Genomic DNA, 21,654 nt, shown 5'->3' on the forward strand with positions numbered 1-21,654 from the left:
CCGGTTCAGATCCCACATGAGGGCCAGTGACACTGCGCCCTCTACAGCTAAGATGGTGAAAACAGCTCGACCTGGAGCTGGGCTGCCCTGAGTTGCCGGCGACGGTGTAGGCTGCAGTGAAGCTGCAGTGAGCTGCCACAAGCTACCGTGAGGGGCTGGGAGCCAGGGTGAGTGGCCAGCAGCTGGAGTGAGCTGCCAAGAGCCACTGTGAGCGGCCATCCAGTGGCCGGCGACCAATCTGCCTCAGCCGGGAAGAGCGCAATACCACCATGGGCCAGTGAAGCGACATCCTCCACAACTAGACTGAAGAACAAAAGGATAGCAGCTTGTGTGTTCCCCTCACCCAATTCCCCAATAAAATCTTTAAAAAAAAAAAATAATTTAAAAAATGATCTTTTAACTGTATATTCAGTAACACATAAACACTAAATCATAAAGTTACATAAAGAATCTAAAGTTTTTGATGCTTCATGGAAAAATAATTAGAATTTATGTGCTCAACTGAGGAAAGTTTCACCAGAATATTTGCTATGAACTATACAATTCCCAATACTACATCTAAAGAAATACATAAGGACACGTAACAAATTAAAATTTCAAGAAATACCAATGACATAGCTTTTACTCTTCAAAACTACAAGTAGCTTTCTAGTTCTTAAAAATTTCTAGTATGTAAGAAGCTTGGAAATCACCACTCTATCCTAACAACAAAAAAATGCTCAACAGACTAAAAAATCAACAACTCTTCTTGGATCCCTAAGTGAGGGGAGGGCACAGGGCAAACTAGTGCCCCCATGAATTAAGAGACCAAGAGGTGAATACAGAGCATCTATCATTGCTTACCAGAGCAGAAACGAATGAGCAGAAACTGCCAGAAGACCCAGTGTGGATGTAGGAAAATCTGAGCTGTAATTTACGAATTGCTGGAGGCTCAGTGAGAACAACTCGAAGAGTTAAAAACTCCACGGGGACCCAGTCATGGTGAGGGTGGAGGCAGGGGTGGGGGGGGGCAGGAACACAACAATGTGAGATTTATCTCTAGGAGCTCAACCAGATTCCGACAGTAAATATCAGAGAAAAATACCCTCTGGTTTCTGGCAGGGGAAGGGGAAAAGGAACCATTTTGAAATAAGCCAGAGCACTTGGTTCTTGTTACACAGGTCTGCCACTGGGAAACTAGTTAACAAGAGCTTAACCTGCAGGGGTATTATCAGCCTATAAGTAACCTGGGGAAGGGAAGTACCCAACTGCAGCCCACCCGATGGGAGAGAAAAAACTGAGAAACACTTGTGCTGTGCACAGCTCAGAGGCCTAAGCTCACTAAAACACTGAGAGCTAGTCATAGGGCTAAAGAACGCTTCCCCTACCCCCACATTACTAAGGGCTTATTTACAGCAGTCCCTGTTAGCTGGATATCATGTCTACATATCAAGAAATATTTACAAGGCATACCAAAAGGCAAAAAACACATTGTGAAGAGAGAGCAAGCATCAGAACCAGACATGGGAGGGATGTTGGAATTATCAGGGAATTTAAAACACCTATGATGAATATGCTACGGGCTCTAATGGATAAGGTAGACAGTACACAATTACAGATGGGCAATGTAAGCATACAGATGGAAATCCTAAAAATGAACCAAAAAGAAATGCTACAGGTAAAAATCACTGTAACAGGAATGAAGAATACTTTTGATGAGTTTATTAGCTGACTGGACACAGCTAAGGAAAGAATCTCTATGGTGGATATTTATCAATAGAATCCTCAAAAACTGAAAAGCCAAGAGAACAGACTTAAGGAAGCTCAGAGAACACAGGCAGGATAAATGCCTAAAAACTACACCTGGGCATGTCATTTTAAAATTACAGAAAATCAAAGAAAAGAAAATATCTTGAAAGAAGCCAGAGGAAAAAAACACCACACCCACCTTACCTAACTTACCTACAGAGGAACAAAGATAAGACTTAAATCCAACTTCTCAGAAACCATGAAGCAAGAAGAGAGTGGGGTGAAATATTAAAGTGTTGAGGGAAAAAACCCCACCAACCTAGAATTTTGCATTCTGTGAAATTATCCTTCAAAAATACAGGAGAAATAAAGACTTTCTCAAACAAACAAACAGAGGAAATTTGTTGCCAGCAGACCTGCTTGCAAGAAATACTTAGAAGAGGAAAATAATAAAGGTCAGAAACCTGCATCTGCATTAAGTAAGTTAAAGCACTGAAGGAGGAATAAATGAAGGTAAAAGAAAAAACTTTACTTTTGTTATTCTTAATTGATCTAACAGATAACAAGTTTTCAAAATAATAAAAGCAACGATACATGCAATTATGCATATATCAAATATATACAATTATATATTTATGTATGCTTATACAGACAGTTCCCAACTTGATGGTGGACTTACTTAACGATTTTCAACTTTATGATAGTAAGAGAGTGATACCCATTCAGTAGAAACCGTATTTCAAATTTTAAATTTTGATATTTTCCTGGTCTAGTGATATGCACTGTGATACTCTCTCATAATGCTGGGCAGCAGCAGTGAGTATTCTGAGCATGTTTAAGGTAGGCTAGGTCTATCAAGTGCGTTTTTGACTTACGATATTTTCAACTTACAACGGGTTTATCAGGACATAACCCCATTGTAAGATGAGGAGTATCTGCATATAAGTGAAAGAATGACAGCAATGATACAAGGGACAGAAAAAAGAAATTAGTATTATTTTGTTATAAGGTATTCACACTACCTGTGAACATGGTTTACTGTTATTTGAAAGTAAACTTGGATTAATTGTAAGTATATATTGCAAACCCTAGGGTAACCACTAAAAAAAGTAAAAAAGAAGTATAAATGATATGTGAAGAAAGAGAAAAATGGAATCATATAAAATGCTCAATTAAAACCACAAATGGCAGAGAAGGAGAGAAACACAAAAAGAGAAATAAAAAGCAAGGGCAACAAAGACAAAACAGTAATGAATATGGCAGATATTACACAAAATTACCAATAATCCTTTAAATTGTCAGTGATCTAAACGCACCAATTAAAAGAAAGATATTGGCAGAATATAACAAAATACAAGATCTAACTATATGTTGTCTACAATAAAGTCACTTTAAATATAAGGACACATATAGGTTAAAAGTAAATGGATGGGGCCGGTTAAGTGGCTCAGTTGGTTAAGAGCTCACTCAAGAGTGCGAGCTCTGAGCAACAGGGTCGCCGGTTCAATTCCCAGCCTGAGCTGAGCTGCCAACAGGTGGCAGGATGGCTTAGCTTTAAAAAAAACAAAAAACAAACAAAAAAAGTAAATGGATGGAAAAAATATACCATGCTAACACTAATCAAAAGAAAGCAGGAGTACCTGGTGATGTAACGTACAGCATGTTGACTATAGTTAATAATACTATATTGTCTATTTGAAAGTTGCTGAGAGAGTAGATCTTAAATGTTCTCGATACAAGAAAAAAAATGTAACTCTGTGTGGTGATGGATGTTAACTAGACTTATTGTGGTGATCAATTCGCAATACATACAAATATTGTATCATTCTGTTGTACACCTGAAACTAAAACAATTTTATATGTCAATTATACCTCAATTTTAAAAAAGAGGAAAAAATAAAATAAAAAAGAGTAGCTCTGATAATTTCAGAAAGAACAGACTGTAAAGCAAATAAAGTTTCAGGGATAAAGAAGGGTATTACATAAGGATAAAGGGGTCAATTCTCAAAGACGTTAAAAATTCTTGCTGTGGCGGCTGGTTAGCTCAGTTGGTTAGAGCACAGGGCTCATAACACCAAGATTGCTAGTTTGATCCCCGCATTGGGCCACTGAGCTGCGCCCTCCACAACTAGATCGAAACAACTACTTGACTTGGAGCTGATGGATCCTGGAAAAAACACACTGTTCCCCATTCCTCCCCCCAAAACAAAATTCTTACTGTGTATGTGCCCTACAACAGAGCATCAAACTACAAGAAGCAAAAACTGATAGAACTGCCAAGAGATACAGATGAATCCACTATCACACTTGAAGACTTCAACATCCTCTATCAGAAATGGACAGATTTCAGCACACATAAAATTAGTAAGGACGTAGCTGAGCTCAACAACACCATCAATCAAATGGATACAATGAAAATCTATAGATTATTTCATAAACAAGGGATTATGTATTTTTCTCAAATCACATGGAATATTCACCAAGATAGACTACATTCTCAGCCATAAAATACACCTTAAACTAAAAACACCCAAAACACAAAAAATAGTATTCACATAATGTCTGCTTTCAGAGTACAATGGAATTAATCTAGAAATCAATAACGGAGGGACTACTGGAAAAATCCCCAAATAGGAGGAGATTAAGCAACACACCAATAAACATAACAGGAGTCAAAGAAGAAATTTCAAGAGAAATAAAAATTCTTTGAACTAAATAAAAATAAAAATACAACCTATCAAAACTTGTGACAGCAGCAAAGGCAGTGCTTAGAGGAAACTTTATACGACTGACTTCAAATGTAAGATAAAAAGAAACACTATAAATTGATAATCTAAATTTCTACAGTGAAGTAGAGAAGTTAGTAGAATTGAAAACAGGAGATCAAGATCAAGACAATGAAGCAAAGACAGTTCTTTGAAAAGATCAATAAAATTGATAAGCCTCTAGCCAGACAATGGAAAAAAAGAGTACACCATTACTAATATCAGAAATGAGAGAGGACATCACTACAAATCTCACTGATGCTAAAAGTATGATAAAAGAATACTATGAACAAGTCTCTGCCCACAAATTTGATAATATCGATAAAATAAATCAATTCTTTGAAAGACACAATCTACCAAAACTTACACAGAAAAAAATACATGATCTAAATAGGCCTATACAGTCAGTAGTCCCCCTCATGTGCAGGGGATACATTCGAACATCCCTAGTGAATGCCTGAAATTGCAAATACCACTGAACACTATCTATGCTATGTTTTTTTTTTTCTGTACATACACACCTTTTCACTTAAAGGAAGCAACTTATGGCTTCTCTTTGGCACATCTGAATTGCCAGCATCACTCCTTTTGTGCTTTGGGGCCATTATTTAGTAAAATAAGGGTTACTTTAACACAAGCACGGCAATCTGATAACCAAGGGGGCTACTAAGTGACTACTCGTCAGGTAACATATATAGGATGAAAAGGGGATGACTCACATCCCTGGCTGCATGATGCTGGAAAGCTTGAGATTTCATCAAGTTACTCAGAACAGTGTGCAATTTAAAACTTATGAATTATTTATTTCTGGAATTAATAAGAGATGACAGCAAGGTTGCAGGATACAAGGGTAATACACAAAATTCAAATTGCTTTCCTATATACCAACAAAGAACAAGAGGAATATGAAATTCAAAACATGATACAATTTACATTAGCACCTCTCCAAAATAAATTACTTAAGTATAAATCTAAAAAATGTGTACTAGAACTATATGAGGAAAATTATGATACTCTGATGAACAAAATCAAAGTACTAAATAAATGTAAAGATAGTCCATGTTCATGGATAGAATCAGTATTGTTTGTCAAGATGTCAATTATTTCCACTTGGATCTAGAGACTCAATGCAATCCCAAGCGAAATCCCATGAAGTTATTTTGTGCATACTGACAAATTAATTCTAAAGTTTATATGGAGAGGCAAAAGTCACAGAATAACCAATATTATATTGAAGGAAAACAACAAAGTTGGAGGACTTATGCTACCTGAGTTAAAAACCTACTACAAAGCTATAATAATCAAGACAGTGTACTATTGGTGAAAGAACAGACAAAACAGATCAATGAAACAAGAGTATAGAACTCAAAAACAGACCCCCCCATAAATATAGTCAAATGATCTTTGAGAAAGGAGCAATGGCAATACAATGGAGCAAAGACAGTCTCTTCAACAAATGCTGCTGGAACGGCAGGATATCCATATGCAAATAAAATGTGTCTAGATAAAACCTTACACTCTTCACAAAAATTAACTCAAAATGGATCAGAGACCTAAATCTAAAATGCAAAACTATATAATTCCTAGATATAACATTGAAGAAAACCTAGATGACCTTGGATATGGTGATGTCTTTCAAGATATAACACCAAAAACATGACCCATAAAATAACTGATAGCTGGATTTCATTAAAATTAAAACATCTGCTCTGTATAAGACAATATCAAGTAAATTAGAGGCAAGCTACAAAAGAGGAGAAAATATCTGTAAAAGACACATCCGATAAAGGACTGTTATCCAAAATATACAAAGAACTCTTAAAATTCAACAAAAATTAAACAACCCTATAAAAAAATGGGCCAAAGCCATTAACAGACATCTCATCAAAGGAGATAGACTGATGGTAAATAAGCACAGAAAAAGATACTCCACATTACTTATCATCAGGGAAAATGTAAATTAAAATATAATACCACTACACACCTACCGAATGGCTCAAATCCAGAATACTGACAATATCAAATGCTGATGAGGATGTGGAACAACAAAAACTCATTCATTTTGGTGGGAATGCAAAATGGTGCAGCCACTTTGAAAGACCATTTGGCAATTTCTTACAAAACAAAACATACTTGTACCACACCATCTAGAAGTTGCACTCCTTGGTATTTACCAAAAAGAAATGGAAACCTAACCCACACAAAAATCTGCACATGGATGTTAACAGCAGTATTATGCATAACTGCCATTACTTGGAACCAACCAAAAAGTCCTTCAGTAGGTGAATGAATGAACTATGGTGCATCCACACGATGGAATATTCAACTCTAAAAAGAAATGATGCATCTAACCATGAAAAGACATGGGGGTAGGGGGAGTAAGTGCATATCACTAAGTTAAAGAAGCCAATCTGAAAAGATTACAAACTGAATGATTCCAACTATATGACATTCTGGAAAAGGCAACACTGTGGAGACAGTAAAGAGATCAGTGCGTGACAAGGGTAGGTGGGGAGATGATTAGGCAAAGCACATAGGATTCTTAAGGCAGTGAAATTACTCTGTATGATATTACAATGATGGACATATGTCATTATATATTTGTCCAAAGCCATAGAATGTATAACACTAAGAGTGAATCCCAATGTAAACTATGGGCTCTGGGTGATTATGATGTGTCAATTTAAGTTTTATCCTTGGTAAAAAATGTACCATTATAGTGAGTGTTGTTAATGGGGAGGTTATGCATGTGTAGGGGCAGCGGTATATGAAAATCTCTGTACCTTCCTCTCCATTTTGTTGTGAATCTAAAACTACCCTAAGAAAACAGTCTTAAAAAATTAAACAAATAGGGCCAGCCGAGTGGTGCGTTGGTTAGGAGTTGGCTTGGGATGCCAGCTCTGAGCAGCAGGGCCCTGGTTCGGATCCCACATATGAGGGCCAGTGACGCTGCGCCCTCTACAGCTAAGATGGTGAACAACAGCTCAACCTGGAGCTGGGATGCCATGAGTTGCCAGTGATGGTGCAGGCTGCAGTGGGGCTGGCCGGCAGCGGGCGTGAACTTTCGTGAGCTGCTGTGAGCCGTCGTGAGCAGCCATCTAATGGCCAGCGAGCGACTGCCTCACCAGGGAAGAGCGCAATGATTAATACCAAAATGGGCCAGTGAAGCGACGTCCTCCACAACTAGACTGAAGAACAAAAGGACAGCAACTTGTCTGTTTCCCTTCCCCAATAAAATCTTTAAAAAATAAAAATATAAAAAAATAAACAAACAAAAACTATAAGCAACATTTGGGAAAAAATGTAAGATTTCAAGGTTTTATGCAATGATTCTAAAATATGAGTATTTTTTATTTAATATTAAAAAGCACAATTTTTAAATGTTACCTTTCTATATTGCCTTTCTTCTTATATGCAACTCATATAATGCTATAAAAAGGGAGTTCTTGATGCTTAATTAGTTCAATGAATATCAGCAAAATAGATATGCCTCCTTATTTTAACCTTATAGTAAGTGATACTCAGATCTTTTTTACCTTCAGAGACAAATCTTGAGGCCAAGAGATTCAATCTTGCTTAACAAAACTTGTTTTGGGATCCCGGCCCAATCATCTAAATATTTTCATGGTAATTCTAAGTTTGAATATTTATGACTTATGGCATTACTCATTCAAGAAGCTCTCAGCAGAAAAAACACAAATTTAACAGTAGCAATGAAAGCCTATGTAAGCTAAAGGAGTCCAGCAAAAAGATAAATATTAGAATAGTCAGGATTCCAGAAGGAGAAGAGAGGGAAAAAGAGACAGAGAGTTTATTCCAAGAAATAACAGCATAGAACATCCCAAACCTGGGGAAAGTAGATTACCGGTTGCTGGGGTTTGGGTGGGAGGCAGAGAAGGGGATGGGGAATGACTCCTAAAGGTGTCTTTTGGGGGTAATAAAAATGCTTCAAAATGAGAGTATGGTGATGTTGTACTCTGTAATTAAACTAAAAACCATTATTTGATACTTTAAACATATGGCACGTAAACAACATATGCATCAATAAATCTGTACAAAATGCAGTTTGATAATGTCTTTTAGGGTTGATACTTTTATGATTTTAGTAATAACTGACATATTTGCATTTATCTATATAATATTTTTTGCTTTCTATTTGTCAAAATTTTTGACAAATGTGTTTCTACTGGAATGGCAACTATATAATCATTTTTTATTGTTTTAGTGGTTACCTTCATCCTTATTGTATTTATTTCCTCCTCTTTTGAATACCATTTTAGTAAGTATAATTTGACATTCAACAAATGGCATATTTAAAGCGTACAATTTGAGAACTAGTCATGGATATGTAAAGTATAGCATAGGGTACATAATTAATGTAACTGTAATAACTAAGCATGGTGTCAAATGGATACCAGATTTATTGGGGTGATCACTTTGTAAGTTATAAAATGTCTAATCAGTATGTTGTATACCTGAAATTAATATAATATTGTGTGTCAATTGTAACAGAAAAAAATTACTAAAAACAAAATGTACAATTTGATGTTTGACATTTTTATTTATATACTAGTTCATTCATTATCATAATCAATAGAGGGACTATATCCATCTTACCCAAAGATTCCTTCTGCCACTCTGTAATCTCCCTCACTCACCCTACCCCAAGATAACAACTGATCAGCTGTCACTATACATTAGTTTGCCATTTTCTAGAATTTATATGTATAGAATCATATAGTATGTGCTCTTCTTTACTTGTCTTCTTTCACTAAGCTTAATTATTTAGAGATTCATCCATATTGCTGTGCTTTTAAGTAATTTTTTTTCCTTTCTTGGTGAGGAATGTTCCATTCTATGGATACATCACAATTGGTTTACCTGCACAACCTAATAATGGACATTTTTTATTTTTCTAGTTTGGGCTATTAAAAATAAACTTAATATGAACATTTATATGCAAGTCTTTATACACATATTTGCTTTAATTTCTCTTGGGTAAAAACTTAAGAATGGAATGACTCATTCATATGGTAGATGTATGTTTAACTTTGTAAGCAACTGCAAAAGTTTTCCAAATTCGTTGCACCATTGTACATGCTAACATAGCCAAACTAGCATTCTTATGATTACTATTTCCATGTATTTACACGGTATATCTTTTTCATTCCTTTATTTTCAGTCAATCTATATATGCACTGATATCTGCAAATAAATCAGTTTCTCTTCTTTCCAATCTATTTGCCTTTTATTTCTTTTTCTTGCCTTAATATAGTGGTTAGGACCTCTGGAACAAAGCTGAAGTAGTGAAAGCAAGCATACTGTTCCTGATCTTACATAACAAAGCATTGATACTTTTACCATTTAGCACATTAGCAGATTTTTCATAAATGTCCTTAATCATCTTTGGAATGGGAATTTATATATACTGGGGGTACCAAAAAATGTATACACATGACTTGTATTCATCTTTTGCTATTGATATAATATTGAGTATTACAATTTTAATACAGTTTTTTCCTTTCTTAAAATATGTATACATTTTTTTGGCACCCTTTGCATTAAGTTAAATTTTTTTTTATCATGAATGGATGTGTAATTTTATCAAATTCTTTTATTGCATTTATTGAAACAATTATGTGGTTTTCCATTATAGTAATACTAATTATAGTAACTAATTTTCAGATGTTAAAGCAACCTTATAGTCCAGGAATAACCCTTATTTGGTCAGAATGAATTATTATTTTTATATATGCTTGGATTCAATTTGGTAAAGTTTTTTTATTATTATTATTAAGAAGGATTTCTCCATCTATGTTCGTAAGTAACTATTTTTCTTGTGAGGTCACTGTCTTGTGTTAGAATCAAGGTAATAATTAATTGGAATATGTTTCTTCCTCCTTTACTTTCTAAAAGACCTTATGTAAAATTGGTACTGTTTTTACTTTAAATGTTTGATAGAATTCACAAGGGAAGCAATTTGTGCCAGGAGTTCGACCAGTCAAAGGGTTTTAAATTATAAAATGATCTCTTTAATTGATATAGGGGTATTCAAGTTTTCTATTTTTCTTCAGTTACTTTTTGTTCATTTAGTTTATCAAGGAATTTGGCCATTTAATCTATCAATAGGTTGTGAATATATTCATAATATTCAAATCTGTTGATAATATTCTTTTATTATGCTTTAAATGTCTACAGAATCTCTAGTGATGTCCCCTCTTTAATCCCTTATATTAGTAATCAGTATCTTCTTTTTCTCCGTAAGTGTAGCTACAGACTTCATTAATTTTTTCTCCAGTTTGTGTTCATTTTATATTCAATTGATTTTCTTCCTTTTATTGAGTTCCATTTGTTCTTACTTTTCTAATTTAAGATGGAAACTCAAGATACTGATCTTAGATTTTTTCCCCCCTAACATTTAAATTTAAACAATTAAATTTAAACAATTAAATTTCCTTAAAACATCACTTTGGCTGCACCCTCAAAAATTTATGTTGTATTTTTCATTTTTGTTCTGCTAATTTGTCTTGTGATGTTTTATCTTTTACTCATGGTTTATTTAGAAATTGAATTTATTAAACAAGTCTTTGGAGTTTTTCTTGTAATATGATACCGATTTCTAATTTAAATTTTTTTTTTTAAGATTTTTATTGGGGAATTGGGGGAGGGAACAGAGTTGGGGAATCGGGGAAGGGGAACAGCTAAGTTGTGGCCTTTTGTTCTTCAGTCTAGTTGTGGAGGACGTCGCTTCACTGGCCCATGTTGGTATTGTGATCATTGCGCTCTTCCCGGCTAAGGCAGATTGGTCGCTGGCCATTGGACGGCCGTTCATTCCGGCTGCCCGCTGCTCACGGTAGCTTATGGCAGCCCACTGCAGCTCCACTGCAGCCTACGCCGTCGCTGGCGACTCATGGCAGCCCAGCTCCAGGTCAAGCTGTTGTTCACCATCTTAGCTGTAGAGGGCGCAGCATCACTGGCCTTCATGTGGGATCCGAACCTGCAGTCCTGATGCTCAGAGCTTGCACTTGCAAGTCAACTCTTAACCAATGAGCCACTTGGCTGGCCCCTAATTTAATTTCACTGTTGTCAGAGAATATACCCTACATGATTTAACTCTTTAAAAAATTTATTTAGGCTTGTTTTATGGCTCAGCATATTTTCTCTCCTAATAAACCATGTGTACTTGAAAAAAAATATGTATTCTGCTGTTGTTGTGTGTAGTATTGTATAAATATCAACTAAGTCAAGATAGTTGATAGTGCTCAAATCTACTTCAGCTGTTTTTTATTGTCTAGTTTTGTATGGATTGCTGAGAGGGAAATGAGCAAATCTCCAAATATAATTATAGAATTATCTTTTTTTCCTTTATTTTTACCTCATGTGTTTGGAAATTTATTAAGGACATGGATCCTTAAAAGTGTTTTTTGCTTTTTTTTTCTGGCGTATGGGTAATAGTTTCCTTTATTTTTGCATGCCTTTTAACATTTTGTTGGAAACTGGATGTTTTACGTATTATATTGCAGTAACTCTGATATTAGTTTCCCTTCCCCACAGCTTGTTACTGTTATTTGATAGATTATTTTCATGAACTCTATCCCCACCCATCAACCCCTAGTGTTAAGCTTCTGCTGTTGCTCTTCAGGAAGTCATGGCTTTGGGTATGCCCACAGTAATGCTGAGATGACAGTGGTACCAGTCATTCCATTCTTTCGGTAAGCACACCCAGCTGTAAAAGTCCCCTAATTGTCAATACACTGCTTTATTGTTTTCAACAATGCCCTGGGGTGTGAATTCCTTTACAAACTAAAGTAATCAAATCATAGCTTCTTCGAAGGAACGGTTTCTCTGGTAGGTGTTTGAGGCTATTTCCTCTAGGATCTCTGTTTTTGTCTCCCTTGTTGTCTTTGCGTTTCCCTAGATACTCCTTCTTCTGTAGACAGAAGAGCTGTTGATGAGAGTAAGGTGTGGGTTGTGGAGGAATTGTTCTTTAATCCTACGATTGGCTCTCAGTGGTTTAGTGGTCTGTCTGTGACCCTTGGCTGTGACCTTTAGTGCTTTTCAGTTCACCCTCTTCTTAAGTAACACAAGAAGTACAGAGGGGGCTGGAATGGTTAGGCTCTGGTAAAACCCATGTTGGTTAAGTATTGGTAAAACAGATTTCCTTGAGGGCAGACATTTGTTAAGAAGAACAGAAAGCCCTTGAGCATATTTCAAAATACTGACTTCCCTGGTCACCACCACCACCCACCCTTATCCCTCCAAAGAATGAATAGATTTTTTTCCAGTCTTCACCTTGAGAACCTGGTGGGGTGCCTGGTAGTAAAATTTATGAAAGCATGGGAGCCTTCTTAAGGCTGGGCCTTCAGGTGTTTTCATCTCTCAAGTTGTCTTTGCTCAGTCTCCAGCAATTAGTCAATTACCCTTTAGTTAGTCCTACCAGTTGCTGGCTGCAGCAGTGGTTTCTAGTCCTGGTAAACTGTCATTCTTTGTATTCATCTGTCTCTCCAGTTTTCAAAGCAGCAGTTTGCCTTGTGTAGTTAATTCTCTGAGGGATCTAAAAAGAATTGTTGATTTTCAGTTTTTTGTTTTTTTTTCTTGTGCGGACAGGAGTGATGACTTCCAAGGTCTTTACCTGCAGGACTGAGAACCAGAACTCTCCCCTTGCCCTTTTCATTGTCTTAATGGTGTTTTTTTAATGAGCACTAATTTTAATGAAGTCTAAAATAGAAAATCCAATTCACTATTCAACATCTTTAGAGTATAAACTTGAACTGGATAATGCAGGGATAACCATACATGGAAAGATATGAGGGAGCATATTTATTATGCGGTACACTACTTTTTCTAAATGTAGCTCTAATTTTGAGAGAACAGCTAAGTGAGAAGCTTGTGTTTCAGAATCTAAAAGATCTGGGTTTAAAGTTCTGCTTCATACTTATCAGTTGTTTAACTTGAGCCAGTCAACTTCTCTGGCATTGCTCATTCCTTATCTATAAAATCAATGCTAGTAACACTCAAGTTGAAAGGTTCTAAGCTAAAGATAAAATGCATTAAAATCCATAAGTGATTTTTTTCCTTGCCTTGATCCTATAAACTATCAGTTCTAAAACTGCCAAGTTTACTCTAAACTCTTCATTCATGCAGAAATTTGATAATGTCATCATTTAACTTTTGGCCAGAATGTATTATTTAAAATATTAGTAAGATAAAAGTAGCTAAAATGTATGTGATACCACATTAGAGCTGTAATCATTATCAGTTCTCATCAAGTGATTTTTCTTATACAATACTTTGCTAAAATATTAATTTAAAGGCAATGGCAATTCTACAAACACGAATTTAATAAAGGTGATGAGGTTAATATGGTCTCATTCACATATAGTATTATTAATGAGAACTATGTTGCCTTTGTGAAAATAGATCAATATTTTAAGAACTAAAAGTAAACCATATATTTAACGATTACCATACAACCTACTGATTTTCCTTGGAAATCAATTGACATTGGATCTTAAATTATAGCTACTTGTGATGTATTTATAAATGTGTTTGTTGTAGTATGTACTGTTAGGATCATAAGAAATTCTTATATGCCATGATAATGTAAATCTAGGAGCTTTAACAACTTTAAATCCCATCTATTTAGTTTAATTATTGAAAATAAAAATTGAGATGAACACTATCTCTTTTCCAATCAATATCTTAAATGCTTACATCCTCTTTTTCCCCTAACCTAACTTGTATGATAAAGACTTGAAAATATGAGCTCTACTTCTCAACATTAAACTAGGTCCAAGCATATTTATCAAAATAATATACCAACTCCTGAGCATACAGAATACATAAGATCCTTCATAATCTGAATCCAATTTCTCTCCTAAGTATCAACTTCCTAAATTCTCGTTCCCTTGCTTCTGTACTCAATGAAGACAACTGAAAGAAAAACCAAACCAAATAGCCCACCATTTATTTCCTCAACTTGCCATGTCCTTTCTTACTATTAGGTCTCTGCAAGTGCTTGTTCCTCTACCTTGAATTCCCCTATAGAACCCTCTACACACATATACCTCTTCTACACTTCCTTTTCACTGCGGAAATTTCTAGTCATCCTTTAAAGACCATGCCCAATATCACAGAGCCATTAAAATGTTCCCTAGAGAGATTGTATCCACGTTGTTTCTAAAGCAATTTGCTAAAACCTCTTTTAGAATTCTTATTTAATAATAATAAAGGAATATGTATATAATAAAGAATTTTAAAAATACAGAAAAATTTAGATTGTTATTTTAACCCACATCATCTGAAAATTTATTTCTGATTATGACATTTATATAAAATATAAGATTAATAAAAAGTAAAATAAAGTATTTTTAAAATTGCCTTTAGCAAAATCATAAATGTAGTAAAATCAAAGATGTACATTTAATATTATGAAAACCAACAATGATAATTATCTTCCCTGAAGCATTTAATAACAAATTTTCTCATTGTGTTGCACAATGAATTTTTGTGCGTCCATTTAAAAGCAGGTACCATGTCTTTGAACTGTTTTGTATTCTCCTTTGAACATACCAGTTTTAATTATATAGGAAGCATTCAGAAGATGTAACATGAAATACTAAATGATCTTTAGTTTTCTTTTATAAGACATACAGAGGTACAATTTACATATACAATGAAATATACCAATTATAGGTGAACAATTCAATGAATTTTGACAAATGTATTCAGTTGTATATCTACCACCCACCAAAGTTATCATGAACATTTCCATCACCTCAAAATGTTCCCTTGGTGCCCTTTTGCAGCCACTGCTTCCTCCCATTTTCAGTTCCTGGCAACCACTGATCTGCTGAATCTATAATTTTTTTTTCTAGCATTTTACACAAACAGAAACAAAGTGTATATATAGTGTTTTGTGTCTGGCTTATTATTAGCATAATATTTGATGGTAGGGTCATCCATATGGTTTGCTGTCTCAATAGTTCATTCCTTTTTATGCTGAATAGTAGTCCATTGTGTAGCTATACCATAATTTGCTTATCCTTTCACCAAATGATGGACATTTGGAATTCTGTTTTGTATTGTTATGAATAACGTAGTTATGAAAATCAGTGTACAAATCTTTATATGAACTTATGTTTCTGTTTCTCTTGGGTAAATATTTCGGAATAGAATTCCTGGATTATATGGTAAATCTTATGTTTAACTTTAAAGAAACGGCCAACTTTTCCAAAGTGGGTGTGCTACTTTGCACTTCCACCAGCAATGTATGAGATTTCTAGGTGCACTGCTTCCTTGCTATAACTTGGTATTGTCACTCTTTTGATTTAGAGCTATTCTAGTGGGTGTAGAGTAATATTTGTTCTGTGGTTTTAATCTGCATTTCACTGATGACTGAGCATCTTTTCATGTGCTTATTAGCCATTTATATATCTTTGGTGGAAGTGTCTATTCAAATATTTTGCCTATTCTTTTTAATTTGGTTGTCTTCTTATTCCTGAGCTATAAGCGTTATTTATATACTCTTGATAAATCCTTTATCAAATATGTATTTTACAAAAGACTGTATTTTACCTTTTCATCTTTAGAGTGTCATTTGAAAAGCAAAAATATTTAATTTTGATGAAGTTCATTTTTTATTTTATGGCTCATGTTTTTGAGACTTATAGGAAATTTATCTTTATTTTTTTCTTAACAAAGTTGTGGTGATTTTCTAAAATAACTGCTTCTGTCAGTAATCATATTTCTGTTAAAGTGTTATCAAAGGGACTAATTATAAAAACCTTTAAGTAAAAAATCACAGGTACTGAAAAAATCAGGACCAAATGTTTTAAAAACTATAAAGAGAAACAAATTAATACAACATATTTCTTTTGTATTTGTTTCTTCCCTAAAGAAAAATCACTGTTTATTTTTAAAAACCTAAGTTACTTATATGATATACATAAGGGATATGATCAATGTGATTTTTATGGTTTTCATATTATTCCCTTAAAGGAGCGGTTCTCAACCTTTCATAGGGGTCGCCTAAGACCATCGGAAAACACATATTTTCGATGGTCTTAGGAACTGAGACACTGCTCCTCTATCTGTCTCCACGCCCACATGCAGATACGCCCACACACGAGTGCCCCGCAACACCTGTGAAAGGGTCGTTGGACCCCCAAAGGGGTCGCGACCCACAGGTTGAGAACCGCTGCCTTAAAGGAAAGTGGAAGATGGCACTTTTCCTTTTTTTCTCATCCTGGGATGGTGGGTGAGTCATCCTGGACAATGAGGACAAGGACAATATGCTAAGGACAGTAGAGCAATAGGAAAAAAAAATAAAACAACAACAACAATAAACCCCCTAAAAAACATGAGTTTTATACCCCATGGAGCCACCATACTTTCCTAGCACCAACTTAAATCACTGTAAAAGTGGGTCTTTGTTGCAGCAACCATGCCTATTTTCCAACTAATAAACAAACACCTCACTGAAAGCATCTACACGAAGTACTACATTTAAAGCAATTAGCATGGTACAAGACAGAGTAAACATGGTGCTAGCTATTATATTACAATACAAATTTAGAGACTCTCTAAGAAAAAAATTCATAAAGCAATATTTTCTATAAGGTAAGCAATTTTTGAAATAAATAACTATTTTGGTATCTTCTGTTAGATTCCAAGTAAGTGGGATAAAGTTGCATGACAATATTAATACTTCAACAGCCACTTTCCTTAGTATGAATTATTATAGTAAGTAATATAATGGTAAAAGCAAAAGTATTGATGGAACTTCTTACCATGGAAAGGTATTCATTCGTACCCTGTTCTTATAAATCAGAATTCCTCCTGACATCACTCCAATCATAATTTCATTGTTACTTTGATCCTTCAAAAAAAGAAAACGACAAATCTAAAATACTGGGCTTTAGTTGGTTTAAAAACAGGATTAGTTTTTCTTATTTTTACACAATGAGACATTTTCAAAGGCAGCACATAACTGCATATTTACAGATCCATATGGTAATTGTTACCTCACAAAAATAAATGACATACTTCAAGTCTAACTTAAATGTTGCATTATTAAAATTCATTAATCTAAAGCAAAAATGATCTCAGGATTTCCCATAGTTTATAACTGGGGTTCATATTTTGGGATAAATTAAAGGCCTTCTCATCTTGTAGAATGATGAGTTAGTATCCATCATTCCATTCCTAAAATTATAATCCAATCACTGTGTAAATATAATGCTAGGATTGCAAAAGTGAATAAAACATGGAGGAGTTAAGAGTTTGGTGAAGGGCAACCTGTAATTAAACAATATTTCCAATATAATAAAGTCCTATAACTAACATAATACAATAAAAATATCATGGGAGTATAAAGTGAGGAACAATTGTTAGAGAGCTGGGAAGACCCCAGAGAAGAAAATTTGAATTGTGTTTGACAAATGAGTAAGTTTCCATGCTAATTGATCGAACTTGAATAGCTAACTGCCACTGTTGAGTAAATAAGTAAAATTAAAATACTTTTTTCAGATGCTACTCAACCTTCAGAAATAGTATTGCTTTTTGACTTGAAGCGTTCTACAGAGAAACTAATATAACAATAATGTGGTTACCCCTATTATTTATTTGCTCAGAAGGCAGAACTGATGAAAGTATAATCAAGATTTTATTATTGTCTCCCTAAGGGGAGAAAAAACCTTTAATATGTAGTTTCACTAATTTCTTACTCAATAAAATCTTATTAAATTAACCTATTAGGGAGGATAATACGTAACAAGGCCAAATACAACAATGTATGCTAATTTGTCTGGCTGCTTGTTTTGTTTCAAAATAATCAGCACCACTGCACACTATTATCAGAGTCTTAAATCATTTCTTAAGGACATCAATTAGAGGTCTGGACCAAGATGGCAGACTGAGACAAAAAACTGGCAGACTTAATATATGCTCCTATTATTCCTTCTGCTCTCAATTTTAAAACATCAGAGAAGATATGCGAAAACAAAAAGAATCTTTAACACTTGAAAACAATCCACTACACTTGAAGGTATGTAATCAATGCACCAGACATTCTAAGGAATCTGTAAAGACATAAAAAGGATAAAATCAGATTTATGGAGAGAGAAAAAGTTACAGAAAATTACAACGCAAACTATACACTGAAGAGTAAGTTCTGTGTGGGGCAGAAAGAGAAGCAAAGTCAACAGATAAAAAGTTCAGAGACAATGGAGAAAAGAAATAAAGGGAGCACTCAAATTACTGTCAGGATCATCAGGTAGGTAGCAATTAAGTTAGCTCCTATCAGCCCAACAATCCAGCCCCTTCTGGACTGAGCTATAGGACATAGAAGTGTGTGCAGCGTATCTAAAATAGCAAGTGTAGATACTAGGGACAAGATTTATAGTGATCCTCAGAAGGGATGGAGAACCCCAAACAGAAAAAGGCAAATTTATAGGCATGTTCTACCTGGCAATATAGCCCTCCTCTACCATCGTCTAAGGTAGACTACAGTAAAGGCAAACAGCATCCACAACTAAGTGAACCAGGAATCACAAATACAGAAGCAAGTATACAACCAAGGATCACCAAGCACCTGAGTACAACCAATACCATTAGATGTAAACAAAAACAAATACATAAATCAATCAAGCTGCTAGGCTGGGAGGAAAACAGGTTTAAAAAAACATGTTCAGGGATATCTAGGAGCTCATGAAACCAAAGTCTAGATCAAGTCCATCCTTTCATTAGTCCACATCTATAAGTTTCTCTCACAAATATTTATCTATCTCTTAAATCATGTTTCTCATTATTGTCAGCTATATGATAATGGCTGGGGTTGGGTATAATAGCGACGATCTATGCTAAACTATCTGTGGGAAAGGACCAACTGTGTTCGTTTGTTTTGTTTAAATTTCCAGTCTAATAGGTACTAATACTTTTGTAAAATACACCAATCACATGTTTGCTGTCAGATCGCTATGGAAGTTTCTAAATGCTATCTCTCAATTTCTGTACTTATCACGGACCAATAACAAACAGTTCATAGAGTAGCACCAGTCTGTGGTCATATATGAGAATCAATGAACCATTGTATCATTTTACATTCTTCTACAGAGCCTAGTTCTCAAATAAATATTTCTTCATTGATTTCTGATGGTAATATGCTTACACTCAGCCAGTCACACTACTAGAGAATATGTTTCATATAATCTCTAATTACAATATAAAGACTTGTGATGGATGAACTTTAAATATATAGTTACCTATGGAACTAATATTAAATGAGAACTAAAAGAGAAAGATTATGGTATGCAGTAGCCATATGATTTAACAATGTAAATTTAGAGCAACCATAAAAAAATCAGGGGAAAAAAAGATAATATTTACAAAAATTTTTAAATGTTCCAGTAATAACTGGTGTGGTAATATTACAATTACTGTTTTAAAATTGATGTAAGGAAAAAAAATAAATTTTGGGGTATTTTAATTCTAGAATCTTTTGAGAGCTCTAAAAATCAAAATATTCTGGATATCTCAATACAGGTATGTAGAAACAAATATAGATTCCAACTCTGTACACTTAAAAGCCTAGCAAGAATGACCAAGCCAGGAGGATGAGCATTCTTAAGACCCACATTGAGAATTTGAAATATCACTTTCCATGAAAAAAAAAGAGGGCTTCTTGAAGAAATAGCTGATATCAGGTCTGTGGCAGAAAATAGACATGATGAGCCTGAACAACCTTAAAATACTAGACAGCATGGGGAACATTTTAGATCTTGCTCCCCAGTAATTGTGTTTTAGCTCAAATAAAGCCTTACAAAAGTTCAAAAAATAAGTAAATAAATAAATACTAGACAGCATGGGAGGTATCAAAGATTACAAAGGTTATGTCAAAAGGACTTAAGAGCCAAAAGAAGACTCCTGGTGGCCAAAGATGAGAGCGTTTGAGCTTCAATTAAGGAAAAGAATTTAAATATATTAAAACCTACCAAACAAAAATGTTTAATCCATGAATTCATAATATTACTTAAAAATACATCTGTATATCTCTTTAGGACAGCACGGAACCAACTCATTACCTTGAAAACTGGGTAAATAAAAGGAAAAAAAAATCAAACAACACTTTCCTTGCTTTTCCCATATGAACTCTACGATTGGTTAATCAAATAGTAAAAGAGAAGTGATGCCTATAAAATTATTCCATTAAAAAAGTAAAAACAAAAAGAACTAGAGTATTTGTATTTTGCAGCCTCCAATGAGTTAATGGATCCAGGCACTGAGCATCAATGTCTGCTAACATTAAAAAAAGTGAAAACCAAACATTATGTGCCTCCTGAAAACACAAAGGGATCAATCTGAAATCTGATCATGATTCCAGATCAAGTTGCCATGATCTTGTAGGAAACACACAGAAAGCAAAACATGTTGAATTGCACCGTGAATATGTAAACAGTAAAATTCAAACTGTGAAAATCTCCAGGAGAAATGGTCCAGTTCTTTAACAAGAAAATGCTAAGAAAGAGTAAGGGAAAAAGGGACTGAAATATATCCTAAGTTATCTGGTTAAAACAAATAAAAAACAAGACCAAGACACACTTGGGTGACAAAAACAAAAAAATACAACATATGAAGGGGCTGTTATTAACAATAGGACAGGACACAAAAAGGGTTTCTGGAATGGCTGGCTAAATTCTACTGTGTGACCTGGGTGGCAGTTGTAGATATTCACTAAGATATAAGACATACATTCTTGTACCTGTGTTTTACAGTAGGTTATGTTTTAAAGTACTAGGGAAAATAAGGAATTTTTCATAATATTGGTCATTTGTATTTCTCCTGTTAAATGTTCATCTCTGTTTTTCTTCTATTTCTAATTATGTTTTTAAAAATTATTCCTTTCTGGGGCCTTGTTATAAAATTTGAATATTAAAGTATTTTCTGTAATATATGTTGAAATTATTCTCATTTACCTTTTAGCTTTATGTTTTTGCCCCGTATTATTAGTTTGAAATTTTTCTGTTTGTATATATATATATATATTTTTAAGATTTTTATTGGGGAATTGGGGGGATAGGAACAGTGCTGGGGAATTGGGGGAAGGGGAACAGACAAGTTGCTGTCGTTTTGTTCTTCAGTCTAGCTGTGGAGGACGTTGCTT

General features: G+C 34.6%; 1 protein-coding gene across 1 annotated transcript in view; it reads right to left on the bottom strand.

Annotated features, from left to right (window-relative positions):
- The window catches only part of PTPN4 (protein tyrosine phosphatase non-receptor type 4), a 195,059-nt gene that overhangs the window by 72,414 nt on the left and 100,991 nt on the right, over positions 1-21,654 (bottom strand). Inside the window, exon 11 of the mRNA XM_019668705.1 lies at positions 17,285-17,373. Within this exon, the coding sequence (XP_019524250.1) occupies positions 17,285-17,373 (89 nt within the window). The remainder of the gene's footprint in view (positions 1-17,284; positions 17,374-21,654) is intronic.

Source organism: Hipposideros armiger, unplaced genomic scaffold, assembly GCF_001890085.2.
Source record: "Hipposideros armiger isolate ML-2016 unplaced genomic scaffold, ASM189008v1 scaffold_533, whole genome shotgun sequence".
NCBI lineage: Eukaryota > Metazoa > Chordata > Mammalia > Chiroptera > Hipposideridae > Hipposideros > Hipposideros armiger.